Below are 19,060 nucleotides of genomic sequence, written 5' to 3'. Positions count from 1 at the left end.
CCCTCAGAGCAAGTAATTGAAGGGGGGGGACAATGAAATATTCATTCTGCAGGTCCTGAATTGCATTATAGCAGCTGATAAGGCTCAGTCCTTAGTGAGTAGGAAGCGTGAGAGTCAAAAAGATAAATCAGAAATAATAGTCCGTTGATAGGTGCCTAATTTTTTTTATTTTAGCCTTGAACTGCAATGAAACCAGTAAAAGCAAAGCTTGCACTGGTGACAAAATATGATGGGATCTTATGTCAATCAAATTCAGATCACAAATGTTAAATGTCTTTACCTGTGCTTCCCTTTCTTTTCTTAGGACCAGCACTTAAACAATTTCTTCCATTATTGTCAAAAAACTGAATCTGGAGCACAAGCCTTAGGAACAGACCTTGTGAAATATCTTAAGGTACAAAACAACAATGAATGTTGTAATGTGATAGGAATAGATTAGTGGCAGTCTGTGCTACCAACTGTTAAAGAAAATATGTGGGCAACTATATTTCCATTAAATTTGATTACAGATGATTAAGTTACTGTGTGATGAATTTTCATGCTGGGGTCAGTTTAGGGTTACCAGATCCCCTTACACTCCCGTGGGAGGCACTGACCTTCTCTGTGGCTGGGGGGGGGGGGAGTCGCAGGAACAGGCCTCCCGGGCGCTTCCATGCCTACATGATGACATCACTTCCAAGCAACATCATTGCGCATGAGCATGCACATGCTTCACAGTGGGCCAATTTGGACCCCAAACAGGCCCAATTTGCCCCACTGTGCAGCATGGGAGCACTCTCAGGGCAGCACAATGGCAACACTTCCAGGAAGGGACATTGTTGTGCTGCCCCGGGAGAGCGCCTGGGAGGCCTATTCCTGCACTTCCCCCCCCACCAGCCAGGTGAAGGGTGGCGGAGGGTGAGAGTAGGGGATCTCCCACTCCTACCAAGGGACTGGTAACCCGAGGTGAGTTGGTTTTGTTCTGCTCAGTAGTACGGATGCTTTTACTGTAATTTTGGGACAAGTACTTATTTAAAATTTGTAATGTGATCCCAATTTTTATTTCTTGTTTCTAGAGTCTGCATGCTATGGAAGGGCATGTGATGATAGCTTTTCTGCCCACTATTTTAAACCAGCTATTTAGAGTCCTTACTAGAGCAACTCAGGAAGAAGTTGCAGTGAATGTGACAAGGTAAGCTTAACAATTTGATTGAAGAGTTCCAGTAGATATGAGTGTTTGGTTTAAGTTGCTGAGGGTGCATTATTCCTTGAATCGACACTTTGATTGTGATCCTAGATGGGTAACTGTGGTAGTCTGTAGTAGCAAAGTAAGTCCAGTGGCAATTTTAGACACTAACAGAATTTATTCCCACATAAGCTCTTGAGTCTCATTTCACTTCATCAGATGCGGAGTGTACATCCATAAAGCTGATAAACTTATATTCATAACAAAGGGATAAGTCATGAAGAGAGGCTGGTTTGAAACAAGAAAAGAGTCATTTGTTCACTTACAGTGGGTGAGAGTCACTTCCAACTGTTGTTAGGCAAAGTAGGATTAGCATAAAATCTAACACAATATAAGCAGATACAGTAGGAAGTTATATAGGAGTAAAACTGAAATAATTGACATCTGTAATTGGTGGGATATGTAATATAGTAGCACCCAGGGCTTTATTTCTGGGGAAAGAGGTGGGGGATCTCTCACCTGGGGCAACCCCCGGGAGGAGGTGGTGCAGCTCTCCATACACAGGAGCGCTCCCAGGACTTCACAATGACATCACTTCCGGGAAGTGATGTCATCATGCAGGCCGAGACCACCCCAGGAGCGCTCCTCTGCTTCATGGGGGGTCCGATTTGGCCCAGATAACGCTAAATTCAACCCAGATCAGGCTTGCATCGTCCTGGAATGAGCTGCTCTGCCATGGGGGAGCACACCCCCGCCAGCAGTGGATGGATCTAGGCCATTTCTGGCCCAAATTGGGCTAAAACAGACCCAAAATGGCCCAGATTAGCCTGGAACAGGCTGCTGCCGCATGAGAGAGCACTCCTCCGCAGGGCAGCGACCTGAACCTGGCCATTTAGGACCCTATCTAGGCTGTTTGGGGCCCAAATTGGGCTAAACGGGCCCAAAATAGTCCAGATTGGCCTAGAACAGGCTGCTGCCACACGGGAGAGCCTGATCCCGGCCGTTTCAGACCAGATCCTGGCTGTTTTGGGCCCGAGTTGGGCCCAAACTGGCCAAAAGGGGCCCAAAATCGCCAGGATCGGGCGGCTGCCTAGTGGGGGAGTGTTCCCTCGCCCAGTAGAGGACCGATCCTGGCTGTTTTGGCCCAATCCAGGCTGTTTGGGGTCCTAAATGGGCCCATAATGGCCATGAAACGGCCCAGATCAAGGCCAAAACAGCCAGGATCGTGCTGGTACCAGGCGGAGGAACCCTCCCCCACCTGGCAGTGGCCCTATCCAGGCCATTTCGGCCCCAATCCTGGCCATTTGGGGCCGTAAATGGTTCCCCTGTCTAGCACCGGCACAGTCCTGGCCTTCGGCCCTGATCGGGGCCTAAAAAGGTCCCAAATGGCCAAAACAGGCCATTTTAAAAATATCCATGTGACTCCAGTCACTTGAGTATTTTAAAGAAGTGCCAGAACGCCGTTTGGGAGGTGTTCTGGTAAAAAAAGCCCTGGTAGCACCTATAGTGAGGAATTTCAGGTCCTTGTTAAAGGGATGAATATGTCAATGAATCTAATTCTTCATTTTTGCATTGGATTCTGCCTTTTAAGTTACTCTGTAAGAGAACAGCAGCTTGTTGATCAGCATCAGAATACCTTGGAATACTTAGCCATTCACACGCTGGTTTCTGAACATTGCAGATTCTATCATCAAGTTGGAATGATTTCTTACAGTCAGGAAATCATATGATTTATGTTTATTTCATTTAGAGTCATCGTCCATGTAGTTGCCCAGTGTCATGAAGAAGGGCTGGATAGCTACTTGAGGTCCTATGTTAAGGTAAATCATACTACGTATCAAAGGTGCCATAATTAAAGCATATTGGCATTATGTGAAGCTAACTTCGTTTGCATTATGTAAAGCTAATTTCATTTCTCCCTTTTTGAAGTATGCTTACAAAGCAGAGCCTTACATTGCTTCGGAATATAAGACTGTACATGAAGAACTTGCCAAATCCATGACCACAATCTTGAAACCCTCTGCTGACTTCCTGACAAGCAACAAGCTACTTAAGGTACATGCTGTTTGTGTTAAGACTGCCCCTTCTGTTGCCGTCTTCCATAAGCTGGTGAAGACTTTTTTTGTTTTGTCTGGCATTTCTTCAAGGATCCCTCTTTCCTACTTTGTTTTAATTGTTGCTTTTATGTTTTTGTATGAGTTTTTCAGTTTTGGTTTAATTGTTTTAATAATGTTCGGGTTTAATCATTTTTGAAATGTGTTGTTGTTATGCTTTTAATTTGTTAGTCACCTTGGTGGCTCTGATGAGGGCAGAAATGTACGATACAATCTTGTAAAAAAAATAAGAGTGGTCTTTTGAATGAGTAAACAAACACATATCATAAATTATATCTGAGATCTCCCAGAATTACAGCCAATCTCCAGGCGACAGAAATCTGTCCCCCTGCAGAAAATGGCTACTTTGGAATGAGGACTGTAGGGCATTAAACCTTTCTGAGGCCCCTTCCCCAGGCTGTACCTCCAGGAATTTACAAAGCCTGGGGCTGGCAACCCTAAACAGTATAAAGATTACAAGAAAAAACAGTTGTATAATACAGGTTGGTGTTTGTGTGTATGAGGTATATTTAAACATGCATAGCTTAAGTCAGTTGTGGTTTTTTTTTTTAATAGTACTCCTGGTTTTTCTTTGAAATTCTGATCAAATCAATGGCTCAGCACCTATTAGAAAATGGTAAAGTAAAGGTATGTAAATTAATTTTCTTAAAAGGTTTAATGGACCTGTGCTGTGTTTCTTTGGCCAATTTTTGTTTACTTTGGGAAGATGATTAAATGATTAAAAACAGAAAATCATAATTGTAAATAGTTCTAGAGGAACTGCCTGCTCCCGTACTGTCCAGCCTATCAGTTAAGATCCTTGTCTCAGGCCCTGCTCTCTCTGCCTCCACCTGCAAAGGTAAGGTGTGTAGTAACCAGGAAAGACTTTTTCAGTGGTGGCACCTTTCCTATGGAATGCCTTCCCCTTTGAGACTCACCTGGCACCTATTTTACCAGCTTTTCAGGTGCCAGGTAGAAACCGTTCTGTTTACCCAGGCTTTTATTTAAAAGGTTTGATTTTCTAAAACCTGTTTTTATGGTGTGCTTCTAGTCTAAGGATTGTTTTATTATTACCCTTTTTATAATGGCTTATAGTAGGTATTTTATAATGGCTGTTAGTAGGTCTTCAGTTTGCTAGTTGAACAAAACCCTTCCTGTTTCTTTCATCTGGGAACAGAGAAAAGTCTGACCAAAGTTTCTCCATGTTATATTTTCTAGGCAAGACTGAATGCTCTAAATGGGCCAGCATTAACAATTTCCACAATCTCTTGAGATTGTTTCAGGCTAGTCACCTTGCATCTTAATGAAGTGCTCACACTTTAAAATCTGAACTTTCAATTCTGTTTCTAGTTACTACGAAATCAGAGATTTCCTGCTTCTTATCATCATGCAGTAGAAACTGTTGTCAACATGGTGATGCCACATATTACTCAGAAATACAAAGATAATCCAGAAGCTTCAAAAAATGCAAACCACAGCCTTGCAGTCTTCATAAAGGTGAGCACACTTCTTTATTGGCCTTCTCCAAGTGAAACTTCGTATGTCAGCGCAGCAATGCCTGAATTTTTAGCAGGCGCTCCCACAGAACCCTCAAACAGCTTTTTATCTTCACCAAACAGAACCGCTTCATAGGTGACTTCTTGCGTCTAGTCCAGAATCCATGAATTGGGGACAGGCTTTGTTTGTATGAATCCAAATTTATGTAAAAGTCAAGAAAACACTTGCCGCATTCAAACAGTCTTCACTGTGGAAGTGTAGTTATATGATTCTGTGTTTGATTATGGGCAGTTCTAAGTGGATAAAAGGTGAAAATACTGTTGCATTAGAAGAACTGTATGATTTGTATTCTATTTTGCCAAGCAGCGTTGATTGGCTTTGATTGTTCAGAGCTAAAATGACTAGCACTGTGCTAAAAAGTAGTTCAGTTCTGCTTTAGGTCAGGTTAATTGGTAATTCAATAAAAAACTTGTTTAGAATGTAACTAACAATATGTAGCTCAGATTAGGTCATCATTAAATCTTTTTGTTCATTCATAAGCACATGGTGTCATGCATTGTTAAGACGTTTGGTGTTTGGCTCATGTATGATGATTGAGAGTTCTAAGGATCTGACCCCCAAGTGCTGGGAGATTGGTTGAAAAGACACAGTAACTTTGCTGAAGCTAAGCAGGAATGGGGTGGCTGGTCTCCGGATGAAAGGTCTCCTTGGATCCATATGTGTCCCATCTTGAGTGTCATAACCAAAGAAAGTTGACTACAAACATAATAAATACTTTTTATAGAATCTTCCTTGCAAGCATCTTTAGAATGTTATTGATATTGTTACCTGAATTGGTCTCCTTGCAAATAAGAGAATAATGGGGGAATTAGCAGCAAGGAAGACAGCTATGCGAGAGGCGGTAACTATGGGATCTTTTCCACCAATTTTTATGGAGTCCCCAGATAGCAGACAAGGCTGGTACTTTAAGTTCAAAGGGCAATCTTTTATTAAAAGAGGAAAATGCATACACACACACAGGAGTAAATAGTAAAAATGGTTACACATACATGGAGTCCTAGGAAGCTAATTAGAAGTTGGAATAGAGTGAGGGAGGGCAAAGTATATCTACCTATCCTGAAGAGTAGTCCAGTCCACAGAGGAAGAGAGCAGCTTCAAACACCAGCGTTCTCAGCCAGGAGAGCAAGAGGCTTAGGGCAACCTCAAGGGAACAGCGCCTTGGATCCAATAAGCATGTACAGAAAGAGAGTCTTAAGGAAGAGACCGTAAGGGAGCATTGTCCTGGAAGCAGGGGTCCTGGAAGCATGCACAATTTGAATGGGGCAAGGGCACTACTTTTATAGGGTAAAATGTGCCCTGAGGCAGGAGAGCCCACCTAGAAGTTGGAACAAAGACTCCAAGGGTCAGTTCCTGGGAATAATAAAGGTTTGATTACCTTGATAGCTAGCTGTCAGGGCGTGTGAAAGAGAATGCAAAGTTTCTTCTGGAACTGCACAAAAGGGGCAGTTTGTTAATGGAGTCCACCAGAGTTATGTTGATGAATTTAGTTGGGGAATGAACCTTCCCAGGAATGAATTATAGTTACTTATGAATGCTGGTTGATTTTCTCCTCAATCATGGACAGGAGATCTCATCATGGAAGGAGGGAAAGGAATGTGTTAAGTGAGGTCATTCTGTGAGACTGTTGCTCTGGATTCCTTTCGGGGCTGGGGAGCCTGTAAAACTAATCACCACTGGTCACTCTGCATTTACATGTGGCATTCCATTCATGCCTGGGTCTCCCAGGTGGGACTCAGCAACTGCTAGCTGGAATTTCCCTGGCTGCAATCCAAACTGCCATTTTAATCCAGGGGCTTTGTGATTTTATATCACAGGTAGCCATGTTAAATGGCTATTAAACATGGCGGAGGCCAAGCCAATTGCATATAATGTTCTTTTCCATTTGCAGAGATGCTTCACTTTTATGGACAGAGGATTCGTGTTCAAGCAAATTAATAACTATGTCAGCTTCTTTGCACCAGGAGATCCAAAGGTACGTTATTAAAGTAATGCTATGTTTGGGTGGTGTTCTGAGAGAGAGAGAGAGAGAGAGTAACTTTCTTTCTTGGTTATAATGAATAAGTAATCCATTTATGTCCAATAGCTACTGCATCTAAGGAAATCATTAGTCTTTATCATGGAAAGAAAGCAGATAAGACTGCACAAATTGCTATGCTACTGCCTGGTCCTTATCAAAAGGTCCTGCACAGAAATCTGTTGCGACAATTCTAAGCTAATAAATGAACCCTAGAATCCCTTCTCAGCTTTGCTCAACTTTTTGAAAAGTTTCTGAGTCACTGCTTCTGATACAGATCTGACATTTAAAATGGCAATATTCACAAAGCAGTTGGGAGAACATTTCAGTCTCCTAGAACACACTGTAAGTGATATAAAATGTTATCTTTCTTGATCAAAACAATGTTAAAGGGGGGCTCCAACATGTTGCAGCTGAATTAGAACTCATTCAGGCTAGGACCTGGGAAAACTGGGTTCAAATTCCTACTCTGCTATTCAAGTTTGCTGGGTGACCTTAGTCACAATTTCTCAGCCTAACCTACATTGCAGGATTGTTGTGAGGATAAAGTGGAGGACTATGTGATATGCCACTTTGAGTCCTCCTGATTAGGGAAAATGTGATACAAATACAAGTTTGTTTTATAAATAAAATACATTTGTTTTTCTGTAATTTTTTCTGTAATTCCTCATCCTGTTCTTTGCATTGATTTATACTGAATAATCTGCCTTGGGTTTCATTGAGAAGGGTGGACTATAGATGATGGTGGTGGTGGTGGTGGTGATGATGATATACCTATGACAGTGCTCATGGAGCCTTGGCCATCCTTTCTTGGACCTAGAATCAATTGTATTTTTTAAAAAATCTATTATCTAGCTTTAAAAAAAAATTAAGTGTCATATCTTTGTTAACCGTATTTTGCAGACTCTTTTTGAGTTCAAATTTGAATTTCTCCGGGTGGTGTGTAATCATGAGCACTACATTCCTTTGAATCTTCCAATGCCATTTACAAAGGGCAGAATTCAGAGATATCAAGGTAAATCTGTATTTGAAATGTTAAATTGGCTTTGTTGGAACGTTAAAGTTGTTAAGAAATCTGTAAACCGTATTTGACTGTTTAAAGAAATACAGTGGTGTTCTTACATAGGAGCTCTTATCTCCTTTTTTCCCATTGCATAATTCTCCCTAGTATATTTAATAGTGCAATATAGTGAAAAAAATATGTATACAGGAAATTTAATCACAGGAGACAAAAAGAAACTTTGATACAACGAATGTTGGATTATCTTTCTTTTGTTTTCAGCAATAAGAAAGCAATATACCTCTTACTGGTTTTGTCCTACTTTCCTTTCTTTTACTAACAGTGGACTCCCGCACTATTCCTGTAGGTAGGTGTGAGGTGTGCTGCTTGCTCCTAAAGTGTTTTTCTAACAATAAAAGCAATGATTTATGCAAAAATGAAGAGTGTACAGCAATTCCATTTGTGGACTATGGTATTCTGGTGTGCACAAAAACATAAATTTTAGAAGAAATGTATGACATGATCTAAGCTTTATTGCACAAAATGAAATTGCATGTGACATGTCACAATAAATGAACTGAAAACCATTTCAGAGTTTTCATAAATCTACTACTAGCCAGATAATTTAAGAGTATGCCCTGTCTGTAATTATTGGGATCTGAAAAACTGCATAGCTAGTTTGATGTTCCCAAAGAGTTTGAGTGTGAACTGAAGCCCTCCATGTTGGATTGCAGGATTCTCCTAAAACTGTTTTAGTGTATTTTGGCATATAGCCAGCTAATCAAAAGAAAGCAGTCACAATTTCCTCCTAGCATTACCTAAACTCTGCCTGAGCCCTGGCGTGTATTTCAATTATATCCCACCCATCTACTAATTCTGAACCATGTACATTATCTCTCTTTAGCCCCACTCCATGAGAGACACTGGTCTGAATCTGCCCAGTAGCACACTTTCCCTACACATACAGACAGAGACAAATTCTGCAGTGAGAACAAGCTCACGATTTAAGCAAGTTTATATATGTCATTGTTTATGCTCCTTTACGTCTATGTGACTCATTGTAACAGCCTTGGGCTACGTTCAGTAAAAGCTACTGCTTGTGCACATTATTCCATCCCAGTCCATTCCTTTCCTAATTTTTAGAACTCTTCTGCAGGATAGGTGATGGGGGCAGTGCAGAAGGGGGAAGACAGTGAGCATGCCAGGCTCTAGAGGCAATGATTGTGCAGGGAGAACTGTGAGCCACGTCGAGGGAATTGCTGTGCACAGGCTGTACCCCTGATAGCTGGCTGCTCCCTCTGGATCCATCTGATGCCTTAGTGGACAATTTCTACAATGTTTGAAGAGATCTGTGAACATTCATGAGGGGTTCAGTTATATTCTGTGGCTTGGGAGGATGCAATATTAGGGATGTGCAATTCGATATTCAGATTAAAATACCGAATTTTGACTGATTTGGTGAAATCTGGGTATTCTGGCTCTAAAAAGTGAATACTGAACTAGATCCCCTGCAAATTTTCCGGAGTTTGCTTGAAAAATGACACACACACACCAGCCCACCACATAGGCCCTGAATTGATTTTCCCATAGAAAACAATGTCCGGATTTTACCAAATTTCTCCTATATTACCAAGCCGGACTAGAGAATCAATTCAGTATTCAAGGAATACCAAATTTTTCTCTTAACTCGGTATTCCTAATCTGGATTTACCAAATTCTTTTTTGTCTGCACACCCCTATGCAACATTTTACTGGTATTTGACAGCACATGGCAGGTTCATCAGCTTCTGCAAAATATGAATGCTAAATTTCCCACCACCACTTCCTGGTCCCTGTGGAAAAGTTGTCATGGGACAGAACCTACTGCTCCTATTAGCCATTTCTCCCTCCCCCCATTTCAGTAAGCTCTGCTGACAGAGAACATGACACAACAAGAGCAACGTTAATTATAAACTCTTCTTTGAGCAATTCACTGAAGAGCGCAGGATACTAGATAATGGATATTTGCTTCCCTGATTAGATTTTTTTTTTAAGGGGGAAAAATTAGATTCTCTGGGTTTAAAAAAAAAAAGAATCATGCTGTTTCCCTACATAGTCAGTGTGTGCTTACATTTTTGGTTTTTGCAACCTAATTAATCCGAAGAATATGGTGTTCTTATGTATAAAATAAGCCATACATATGTAAAGATCTAAGGAGTGGGGTAGTTCTGTAGTCATCAAAAGATTTTTCACACAGTACTCACCCTAACTACAGGAGTGATTTTTTTTCATGAGGTTTCCTCCCTCTCTTGATTTTGTTTTATATTACAGTGTATATTTAATTCATTAAGGCCATTTTCAGTCTTCCAGTGCTATTTACATCTTACTAAATGCATTACTTGGTCTAAAAGCTGAGATTAGCCTGGTTTTGCCAGAGCTTGGAAGAAGTTAAGCAGGGTTGGCCATGGTTAGTACTTGGATGGGAGACCACCAAGGAAAACTGAGATTGCTACGCAGAAGAAGGCAATGGCATACCCTCTCTGCTCATCTCTTGCTTTGAAAAACATGGTTCTGGGGTTGCCATGAGCTGGTTCCAACTTGATGGCACACAATATTTATTAAATGGACTTCTTAGTCCATTTAAAGGTCCATTAAAGGTCCATTTAATACCTTTGTGATTAATGCTAAAATGGAAACGTTGAAGTGCCAAGGAGCATTATTTCTTTAACCAGTAGCATTGCAAAAATATTTTGTTTAAAAAATATGAAATCCTTTGGAGGTTCTTAAAAGGCTGGGGGATGAGGTTGATCCCAGACCGTTATCCTGGTGGGCTTTACTCCACGAATGGAATACTTGAGTAACTGGGAGCCAGCATTAAATTCTAGGTAGGCTGGTGCTGTGGATTTTTTCCAGCCACAGAACACAGGTCCACTAGGCAAGTATCCAGCTCTTGAAAGACATGAGCTGACCATAAAATGGTGGAAGCCGCTACTCATTTCCATTCTAATAGTGCCACTGTGTTTCTAAGTGTGCTACTCAGTATTCTAAATTGCGTGTTCTTTTTTGTCATGTACTTAGCCTTTTGCTTGTAGTCATCTGTGTACTCGATCTTGGCAGAATTCTCTCTCGAGGACATATGGCTGTTTGCAGTGTTCCTCATACTGCATAAACACCCTTCTTCTTAGCATATACTGCATGGAAAAAGTTCATTTGGGCCAGTGCGGACCATTAGCTACTTTTCAGAAGTGCATATCTCTTGTAGTAATTAAAATCAGCCTGTGTTTAGAGAGTAACTATAAATGCTGAATTGCTGTGTTTATAGTTGAGTGAACATATTTATTCTTGGTCTTTGTGCTGCTTTCTGTAAATCAGAGCTGTGAATAGACACAAATGTTTTAACTCAAACATAAAGGAGGAGAACACAGAATGTGCTGGTTCTTGTGCTAATAAGTAACAGGTATTAAAATCATATTATTCCTCAACTCCTGGCTTTTGTTTTTACTTCCAGACCTTCAGTTTGATTACTGCTTGTCAGATGAGTTCTGCAAGCATCACTTCTTAGTAGGACTGCTCCTCAGAGAGGTGGGAAATGCACTGCAAGAATTCAGAGACATTCGTCAAATTGCTATTGGTGTTCTGAAGAATTTGATGATCAAACATTCTTTTGATGATAGATATGTTTCCAGGGTAAATATACTTCAACTTGTTTGGGGTTTTTTTTTCCAGCTCTCTTGCTTACGACATATACATTGTGTATACAAGAGGATACAGTGTCAGGTATTTGCAAAACTTATGAACATGTGAAGGTACTTTATACCAAGTCAGTCCATTTGTCACCCAGTTTTCTATTATCTATTCTGACTGGCAATGACTTTCCCAACAGAGAGAGGACTTTCCAAACACCAGCTATGATGGACCCCTTTCACTGGGCATGCTGGCAATTGAACCTGGGATCTCTTTGCATATAAAGGGTGTGCTGTTTCCACTGAACTACTGCTCCTCTCCAAACTTTCACCAAACTTAAGACTCCCTTGCTGTAGTAAATTCCTGCTTAGGGTGAGGGTACCACCATGTAATGCCTTCATCCAGTTGTTATGCACCTGGCATACAGCATTGCCCCTTGAAAGAGTTAACAAGGGTTGAAGGGAAGAACCTGGCCAGCATCCTCCAACCTCCCTCGCTACTTCCCCTGCCCTCCAGGGTAAGTAGCATATTGCTGCCACCACCCAGACTTGGTTTCTACTTGATGGGGGGGGGGGTATCCTGGACCTCCCTCCACTTAGATAATCAAGAGGCCCAAGTTCTCCTGGCTACCTCAGTGAGCTCTTTGAAAATCTGAACTGGACATAGCACCTTGGCATCCTTGGTGGGTATGGAGCTCAGACAGTGAATAATTTCAAATTTCAAATATAGAAAAGTCAGCAAAAATTTTGATCAGTGTGGGCACACAGTGCTGGAACAAGCATGCATTAGCAGAACCAAAAAGCAAGACACCTAGTATGTCAATACCTTTGCTTGCACAATTTCTATTGGACTACACGAAGTTTGGTGTCAGTCTATGGATGACAGACCATGGAAGACAGACCCCTGTACCCTCACAGCAAGAAATCTACATTCTTGGTTGAAAGGCTTTTATTCAGAAATCAATTCAAATCCACAGATATGTCCATAGGATTGCTCAGCAGGAAAGCAAGCAGTTAAGCAGGTTGACAGGAATACTTTAAAGTGTGAAACCCATTCTTCTTACAGAGCCCACTTGCTCGTCCCCCCTCTCAATAGTAGGTCAGAAGGCCTGGGAGCTTCAAAGCAGTTAGATAAGGCACCTGCAGCTTTAGTAGGCATGTGAAAGCAAGGCAATTATGACATTTGAAATGTGACATCAAGGTACAGCATCAAACAATGGTTCACAGTAACAGCTCAGCTTAAGATAATGGCATGGATGAGGTGCAGACATGACATTTGGAAGTATGTATCTATTTTTTTAAACCATAAGGTCTAAAGCAGTCAAGAGATTCGCTGGTGTGGAAGTTCCAATAAACAAGTGTTTCTGGTCCCTGCTATATCTGCATTGTTTTGCTTGTTGTATACAATTCCTTCCATTCTAGGAGAACACATATTGCTGGACAGTGTCCCAGAAAAATAATTGGCAGAAGAGTTGTCTCCCCCCCCCACCCCCCTGCCCACGCCAGCCTGGATCCTGGGTTAAGCAATGAGTTAGTCCTAAGTTGCCTAAACGTCCAGACTCTGTCATAGCCAGCTATTTCTGCCGAACAGTTCGACCTTAAGTGCCAATAATTGTCCGCTTTCAAGCTTCCTGCCATGGATCCCTGCCATGTGCTTAGTATTGGTGAAGGGCGGGTCTTGGGCAGTAAAGAGGCCTAGAGTGTAATGATATGTCAAAATATCACACTCAGAATTCACCTTCTAATGGTGACTACCCAGCATATTCTGAGGTCTGGTGATAAATGGTACATTTTTTAAAAGTCCAACACGTGAAGTGGAAAAGGGTGTTCTTTTTTTCCTGGTGCTTTCAAGGTGCTACTGATCTCCAATCAAGTTGCCTTGTGTTTGTCATAAATGACTGTAGCTACAACAAGTGAGTGTGAATCTGAAGAGAAGTTCTGATAAAGAATTTCCAGAGCTCTCTGAGCACTGATCTTCTAGGGAAGAAATATACTTTAGTATTGCATTTCTATTCACTCCCATTAATGTGTGCACAAATATGTTTTCTTCCAGAGCCATCAAGCAAGAATAGCAACATTATATCTGCCAACATTTGGTTTACTGATAGAAAATGCCCATAGAATTGATGTCAAGGATATTTCTCCTTTCCCCATTAATGCTGCTGGCAGTGTGAGTAAATATTTCTTTTATGAAACCTTAAAGCTTTCCCAGTGATTAATGATCTATAAGTATACTACATTGCCATGACATTTAAGCATATAAAATAATATGCATTAAAATAAATTGTTTGTTTTTAACAGAGTACAAAAGATGAAGCAGTTAGCTTACCTGCTCCAAATCCACTGGTGACTCCCCAAAAATCTGTGAACACACTGGATAACAACCTCCACAAAGACTTATTTGGTGCTATTTCAGGCATTGGTAACTATTTTAAGATCGGCTGTACATTGTGTTAATCTTTTAATGACTTTTTAGTACCTCAGAATGCACTCTACTAAGAAAATTAAGAGTCTGATATTTTGCATATAGATATTTTGCTGCGTAAAATAGGGGAAAAAACACGAGACAAAATGAAATATTGTCTAGAGCAAGGAGATCCAGCTTGGTGTAGTGGTTTAGAGCGTGGGACTCTAATCTAGAGAGCCTGGTTTGATTCCCCACTCCTCCACTTGAAGCCAGCTGGGTGACCTTGGGTCAGTCATAGCTTCTAGGAGTTCTCTCAGCCCCACCCGCCTCACAGGGTGTTTTGCTGTGGGGATAATAATGACATACTTTGTAAACCGCTCTGAGTGGACATTAAGTTGTCTTGAAGGGCGGTATATAAATTGAATGTTATTATTATTATTCAATCACTGGCACAAGTGCTGAGCAGCAGCACATCAGACCATTTTGCTCCTTACACAGAACTGTTCTCTACCTGAGGGACTGAGGCAGTTGTTGTTTTTTATTTATAGTCCACCATTCTCACTGAGATCCAAGGCACATTACATATTGCACTTGAACACCATATAATCAATAGCTAGGATGTTCATAGCAAAAATACAATACGATCAACAGCTGGAATATTCAATCAAAACATATACAATGGGTATGGTGGCTGCAAAGCTGAAAACTAGCATAAAGCTGAACACATAGATGAAACCTTTCTGAATTAAAGCGTAAGTAATCCAATCCAAGCAAGCCTTTATTGACATATATAGTATAGTGATCAATCAGTCAAGTTAGAAAATTTTCAAATACAAAGTAAGATTAAAATTACAAATAAGAGCAGAACAACAGTGTAGCAAAACTTAATATAAAGTATTACTTATCAAGGCGTATAGCCATAACATTGTGAAGAAATTTTGCTACTATTTCGGTTATTTCCACATCTGAGTTATCAAACAGAAAATGAACCTTAGAATCATCAGAAAACTCTAAAAGTTGGGCTAATATAGGATGTAAGAAATCCCGACGTGGTGCCAAATAAAAAGGACACTGAAGAAGGACGTGGGAAACAGTTTCAACACAGTCCATCATACAAGGACAACATCTGCTAGAATAAGGAATCCCGTGGAATCTACCAGATAAAATGGCTGAAGGAAGAACATTAAATCTGGCCAGGGAAAAAGCTCTATGCAAATTGGGAGCCAGGAGTTGATAAATCCAGAGGAGTTAGCCGTGTTAGTCTGTAGTAGCAAAATCAAAAAGAGTCCAGTAGCACCTTTAAGACTAACCAATTTTATTATAGCATAAGCTTTCGAGAATCAAGTTCTCTTCGTCAGATGCCTGATCAAAACTGGGCAGATATAAAGGTATACTGCTGGGAAACTTACATTAGGAACAGTCCCTAAGTTTAGGGAAAAACAAGTTCTATTGGCAAAACAATAGAGAGTTTGTAACTCTAATCCCAATAGACTGGATTTTATTTTTTAGAAGGCCTCAGACTCAGAAAGCAGGGATAAAGATCCTATGGGTAAATTCAGGGAACTTATTTTAGCTTCAATATAGGCTGACCAACTAAAGTTGACAGATTCAGATAATAAATTATACATATAACTAGGGGGGTAAGAATTAAAATGAAGTATCAACCAATATTTGATAGTGTGAAGCCATGCCTTAGTGGCATAAGTAATTAACATGACATCTTTAGCAACATTGAACTATCCAGTAGGAGCGTATCTACATCAGCAGACAATACCCAATAGCCTAGTCTACAGTCCCTGTCCTTTACCAAGGTATCTTTTAGAACTATTGCCCTATAATCTGAGTAGAAAGCCTTCCTGAATCCTTCAGATTTGCACAGTTTGTCGAAAGCCCGGAGAGCGGGAGCTTTCCTGACCTGCTCAGGCAGGCCATTCCACAAGATGAGGGCTACCACTGAGAAAGTGCATGTATGGGAAGTTGTTGATTTAGCCCAATTGCAGGGTGGTATCCGCAGAAGGCCCTGTTCAGATGAGCAAAGCCGCCATGGCAGAACATAGGGAGAGAGGCAGCTTCACAGATAAGAGAGGCTTAGGCTATGAAGGGCCTTGAATGTAATAGTCATGACCTTGAATTGAGCCCGGAAGCTGGTGAGTAGCTTGTGGAGTGACTACAGAATGGGAGTGGTATGCATGCTCTGCCTAGCTCCTGAAAGTAAATGAGCTGCAGCATTTTGCACCAGCTGGAGTTTACAGTTGCCTTTGAGGGTTAACCTCTGAAGTACTTGCAGCACTTCTGGGGCTTGGTTTGTCCTGGTATGTCCGGCCAAGTGCAGCCTTCCTCTCTTCCCCACCCTTTTTGTTGTCATTTTCAGAAGCACACTTTGCTTTTTTATGGGGTGGGGGGAGCTACACGCCTACTCAGGGTCTAAAGCTTATATAGCTTTTCCTCCTGCACCAGAAGCTGGAGACAAACAAGCAAAAAGTTTTGTGCATTATGTCTCTCCCAGTGATAATCCTATCATGCATCCAGCTAATTTTCATTCTCCCACAAGCCTAGTTTTTGACATCTGCCTGATATGCTGCCTGGGGTGGTGAAGGTGTCATTTGAAAATGAGTTGAATTCCATTCATAAGACTGGGTGCTGCCTTGATCTACAGGGGTGTCTGCATTATTGTGGAGAATACTTAGTTGAGGGAGTATCCTACCAGGTCATTCTAGAATGACTGTCTCTAAAATACAGACTATAACACATCCTTCTTTTCCTGTTCAGCATCACCATATACCTCTTCTACACCAAATGTTAATTGTGTGAGAAATGCAGACTCAAGAGGCTCTCTTATAAGTACTGACTCAGGAAACAGTCTTCCAGAAAGACACACTGAAAAGAGCAATTCTCTTGATAAGGTAGGAACTCTTCTGGACATTGGCATCTGTAATTTTATATCCTCCATACCTTACCTTAATTTTTTGTTGTTGTGGATATCTGCTTGATACCTTGAAAACTGGTTGTTACAAGTTCATCTGTGATGTGAATCAGCCCACTGCTTATGTTGTCCCACCTCTTACAAGAGACAAAATGTTTGTCTGTTGTCTTTGACGTTTGGCCTCTGTTTCAGTACAGAGTTTCAGAGCTGATCAGATTGAAAGGATGTAACAGAAATATTGTTCAGAATATGTTTTGTTAATATTTACAAAATGTTTATTTATTTTAGCTTATTAATACATGTTTAGATTCTTCATTAATTGCCGTTGGTTTCAGTGGGAGACATGCTTCCTCTGTATCTTTTCTTCCAAAGCAATTTTCAGCAATCTTTCATAAAGATAGGAAAATTCATACGTGTGTTAGAAATAGTTAAAATTCTCATTCACACAGGAAGACATGAATTAATGTGTGAGGGAGATTTTCCTTCTCTACCAGGAGCCTCAAGTGATGTATAGAGAGCAGTCTAGTTTTAACAAAGCATGCTGTTAAGGTGAGCTGAGCCTTTTGTGACATTCCTGTGGGAGAGTATTTTGTCAACTTTACCTCACCAGATAAAACCCCAGGTTTGTCACTTTCCCTGTTTTCCCACTGTATCAGGGGTACTATCAGGAATATTGTTCTGGGATAGAAGTTGGTTTTGATACAAAACCCAACCAAGTCTGTGGCTTGTAGCTAGGGTGTAAGCAAGGAAAACAAGACAGAGTGATAAAAGATTTTTAGTGCTTTTTCATGCAGTAAAAGATACTGAGAAATCTCTGATCTTGGAGTCAGCAGTTTCTCACAGAGTAACGATCTGCTGATTCATTAAGCAGCACTGATTCTTCCTCAGCACTAATCTGCTACATCTTGTCCGATTTTGTGTCTCTGTATGTTTGAGGGGAGAATCCTTAGCCTCCATCCCTTTTCCCATCCAGTTCTGTGAAGATCACCAGAAGTCTTCGGCCTTAGGGGAAGGGTAATTCTTGGTGTCTGTCTTTAGCTCCACTTTATTCCATGATCAGGAATACAATGGTAGACCTAGCCTCTGGTCCATTTATTTCCCACCCACGCCCAGTCTCCCTCCACAACCCTTTCTGACCTCTAATGGACCAAGCAGGGGTGGTACAACACAGCCCCAGAAAATGCAGTGACTAATAGAAAGCAGAAACTCTGTGCAACTCCAGTTGGACTGGTAAACTCTTCTGGGTGGTGTCCTGCCAGGCACTATCTGCAGAGTCGCATTCTACACTGTCCCTATCACTGCTTCACAGAACTAAAACAGAAAGCAACAGCATGGTGGTGCCAGAGAATACTTGAAGGGTTAAAGGTCATTCATCGCTCTTTCTGAATATAGTTAAATTTTCCTGTTCAGATTAAAATTATAACTGTGTTAATGAAAAAGGTCTGTTTGGATTAGATTTTAGTTATTTGTTACTCAAAAGTATACTTATGCCAACTTTATAAAATGTGCATATCTCTGTGTATGTGTATTTATATATCCTGTATTATTTTTCTCATCATATTTGTTATTTTAGTTCAGATTACACAGATGCCCTTTCAGGGAAAATTATTTATAAACAGAAATTTTCTCTCTGGCTCTGTGATAATGGCAAAGTTCCTAAGCACCTTGGCGTATATTTAATTGGTGCTCAGTTGTATTTGCCTTTATTTACCATATTTTTAGTATTTATTTTCTTAGAGTTTGGCATGTACACTAGTCTCAACATTGTTTAATGTTTTCTTCTTGACCTTAACTTGCTTTCGTGTGGCAGAAGGAGAAACTCCTTCGTAGGCATTCTGCTCATGCATTATGTACTAGGAGTGGCGATGAAGAACACCTCTACCTGTCAGCAAAGAAAAAACGTGTTACAGTGGATTTTTCACTATTGACAGTTCCACCTTTGCCAGAGAGAAATTTCCATACAGCTCTGTCTCTTCCATTACAAGAAGTATTTTTTGTGGTTTGTTTTAATTACAGCTATGAGTGTAGAATGTTGTCAGTTCTGCCATCCCCTTACAACCCATTTATACCTGCAGAAAGAAATCAAATCACTTGGTCTAATGGTGGCACAGCACCTAAGTTGTAACAAAACAAGCATCTATGTTGGCCTATCAGCTAAATGGCAAAACTGTCACCTAATGCCTTCTTTCTTCATGTTGATGGCTTTAATTTGCAGTGTCAAGCAATTGACGGTAATAGA

General features: G+C 40.8%; 1 protein-coding gene across 2 annotated transcripts in view; it reads left to right on the top strand.

Annotated features, from left to right (window-relative positions):
* The window catches only part of DOCK9 (dedicator of cytokinesis 9), a 150,042-nt gene that overhangs the window by 98,659 nt on the left and 32,323 nt on the right, over positions 1 to 19,060 (top strand). For both annotated transcript variants that reach the window (XM_054973154.1, XM_054973153.1), the window contains exons 23-34: positions 305 to 394; positions 1,056 to 1,171; positions 2,916 to 2,985; positions 3,095 to 3,220; positions 3,835 to 3,906; positions 4,609 to 4,755; positions 6,704 to 6,787; positions 7,733 to 7,844; positions 11,317 to 11,495; positions 13,545 to 13,661; positions 13,793 to 13,913; positions 16,668 to 16,801. In XM_054973154.1, the coding sequence (XP_054829129.1) occupies positions 305 to 394; positions 1,056 to 1,171; positions 2,916 to 2,985; positions 3,095 to 3,220; positions 3,835 to 3,906; positions 4,609 to 4,755; positions 6,704 to 6,787; positions 7,733 to 7,844; positions 11,317 to 11,495; positions 13,545 to 13,661; positions 13,793 to 13,913; positions 16,668 to 16,801 (1,368 nt within the window). The remainder of the gene's footprint in view (positions 1 to 304; positions 395 to 1,055; positions 1,172 to 2,915; positions 2,986 to 3,094; positions 3,221 to 3,834; positions 3,907 to 4,608; positions 4,756 to 6,703; positions 6,788 to 7,732; positions 7,845 to 11,316; positions 11,496 to 13,544; positions 13,662 to 13,792; positions 13,914 to 16,667; positions 16,802 to 19,060) is intronic.

The sequence above is a fragment of the Eublepharis macularius genome, chromosome 3, assembly GCF_028583425.1.
Source record: "Eublepharis macularius isolate TG4126 chromosome 3, MPM_Emac_v1.0, whole genome shotgun sequence".
Lineage (NCBI taxonomy): Eukaryota > Metazoa > Chordata > Lepidosauria > Squamata > Eublepharidae > Eublepharis > Eublepharis macularius.
Note: the sequence above shows the minus strand (reverse complement) of the source record. Positions and strands in the feature narration are given on the sequence as shown.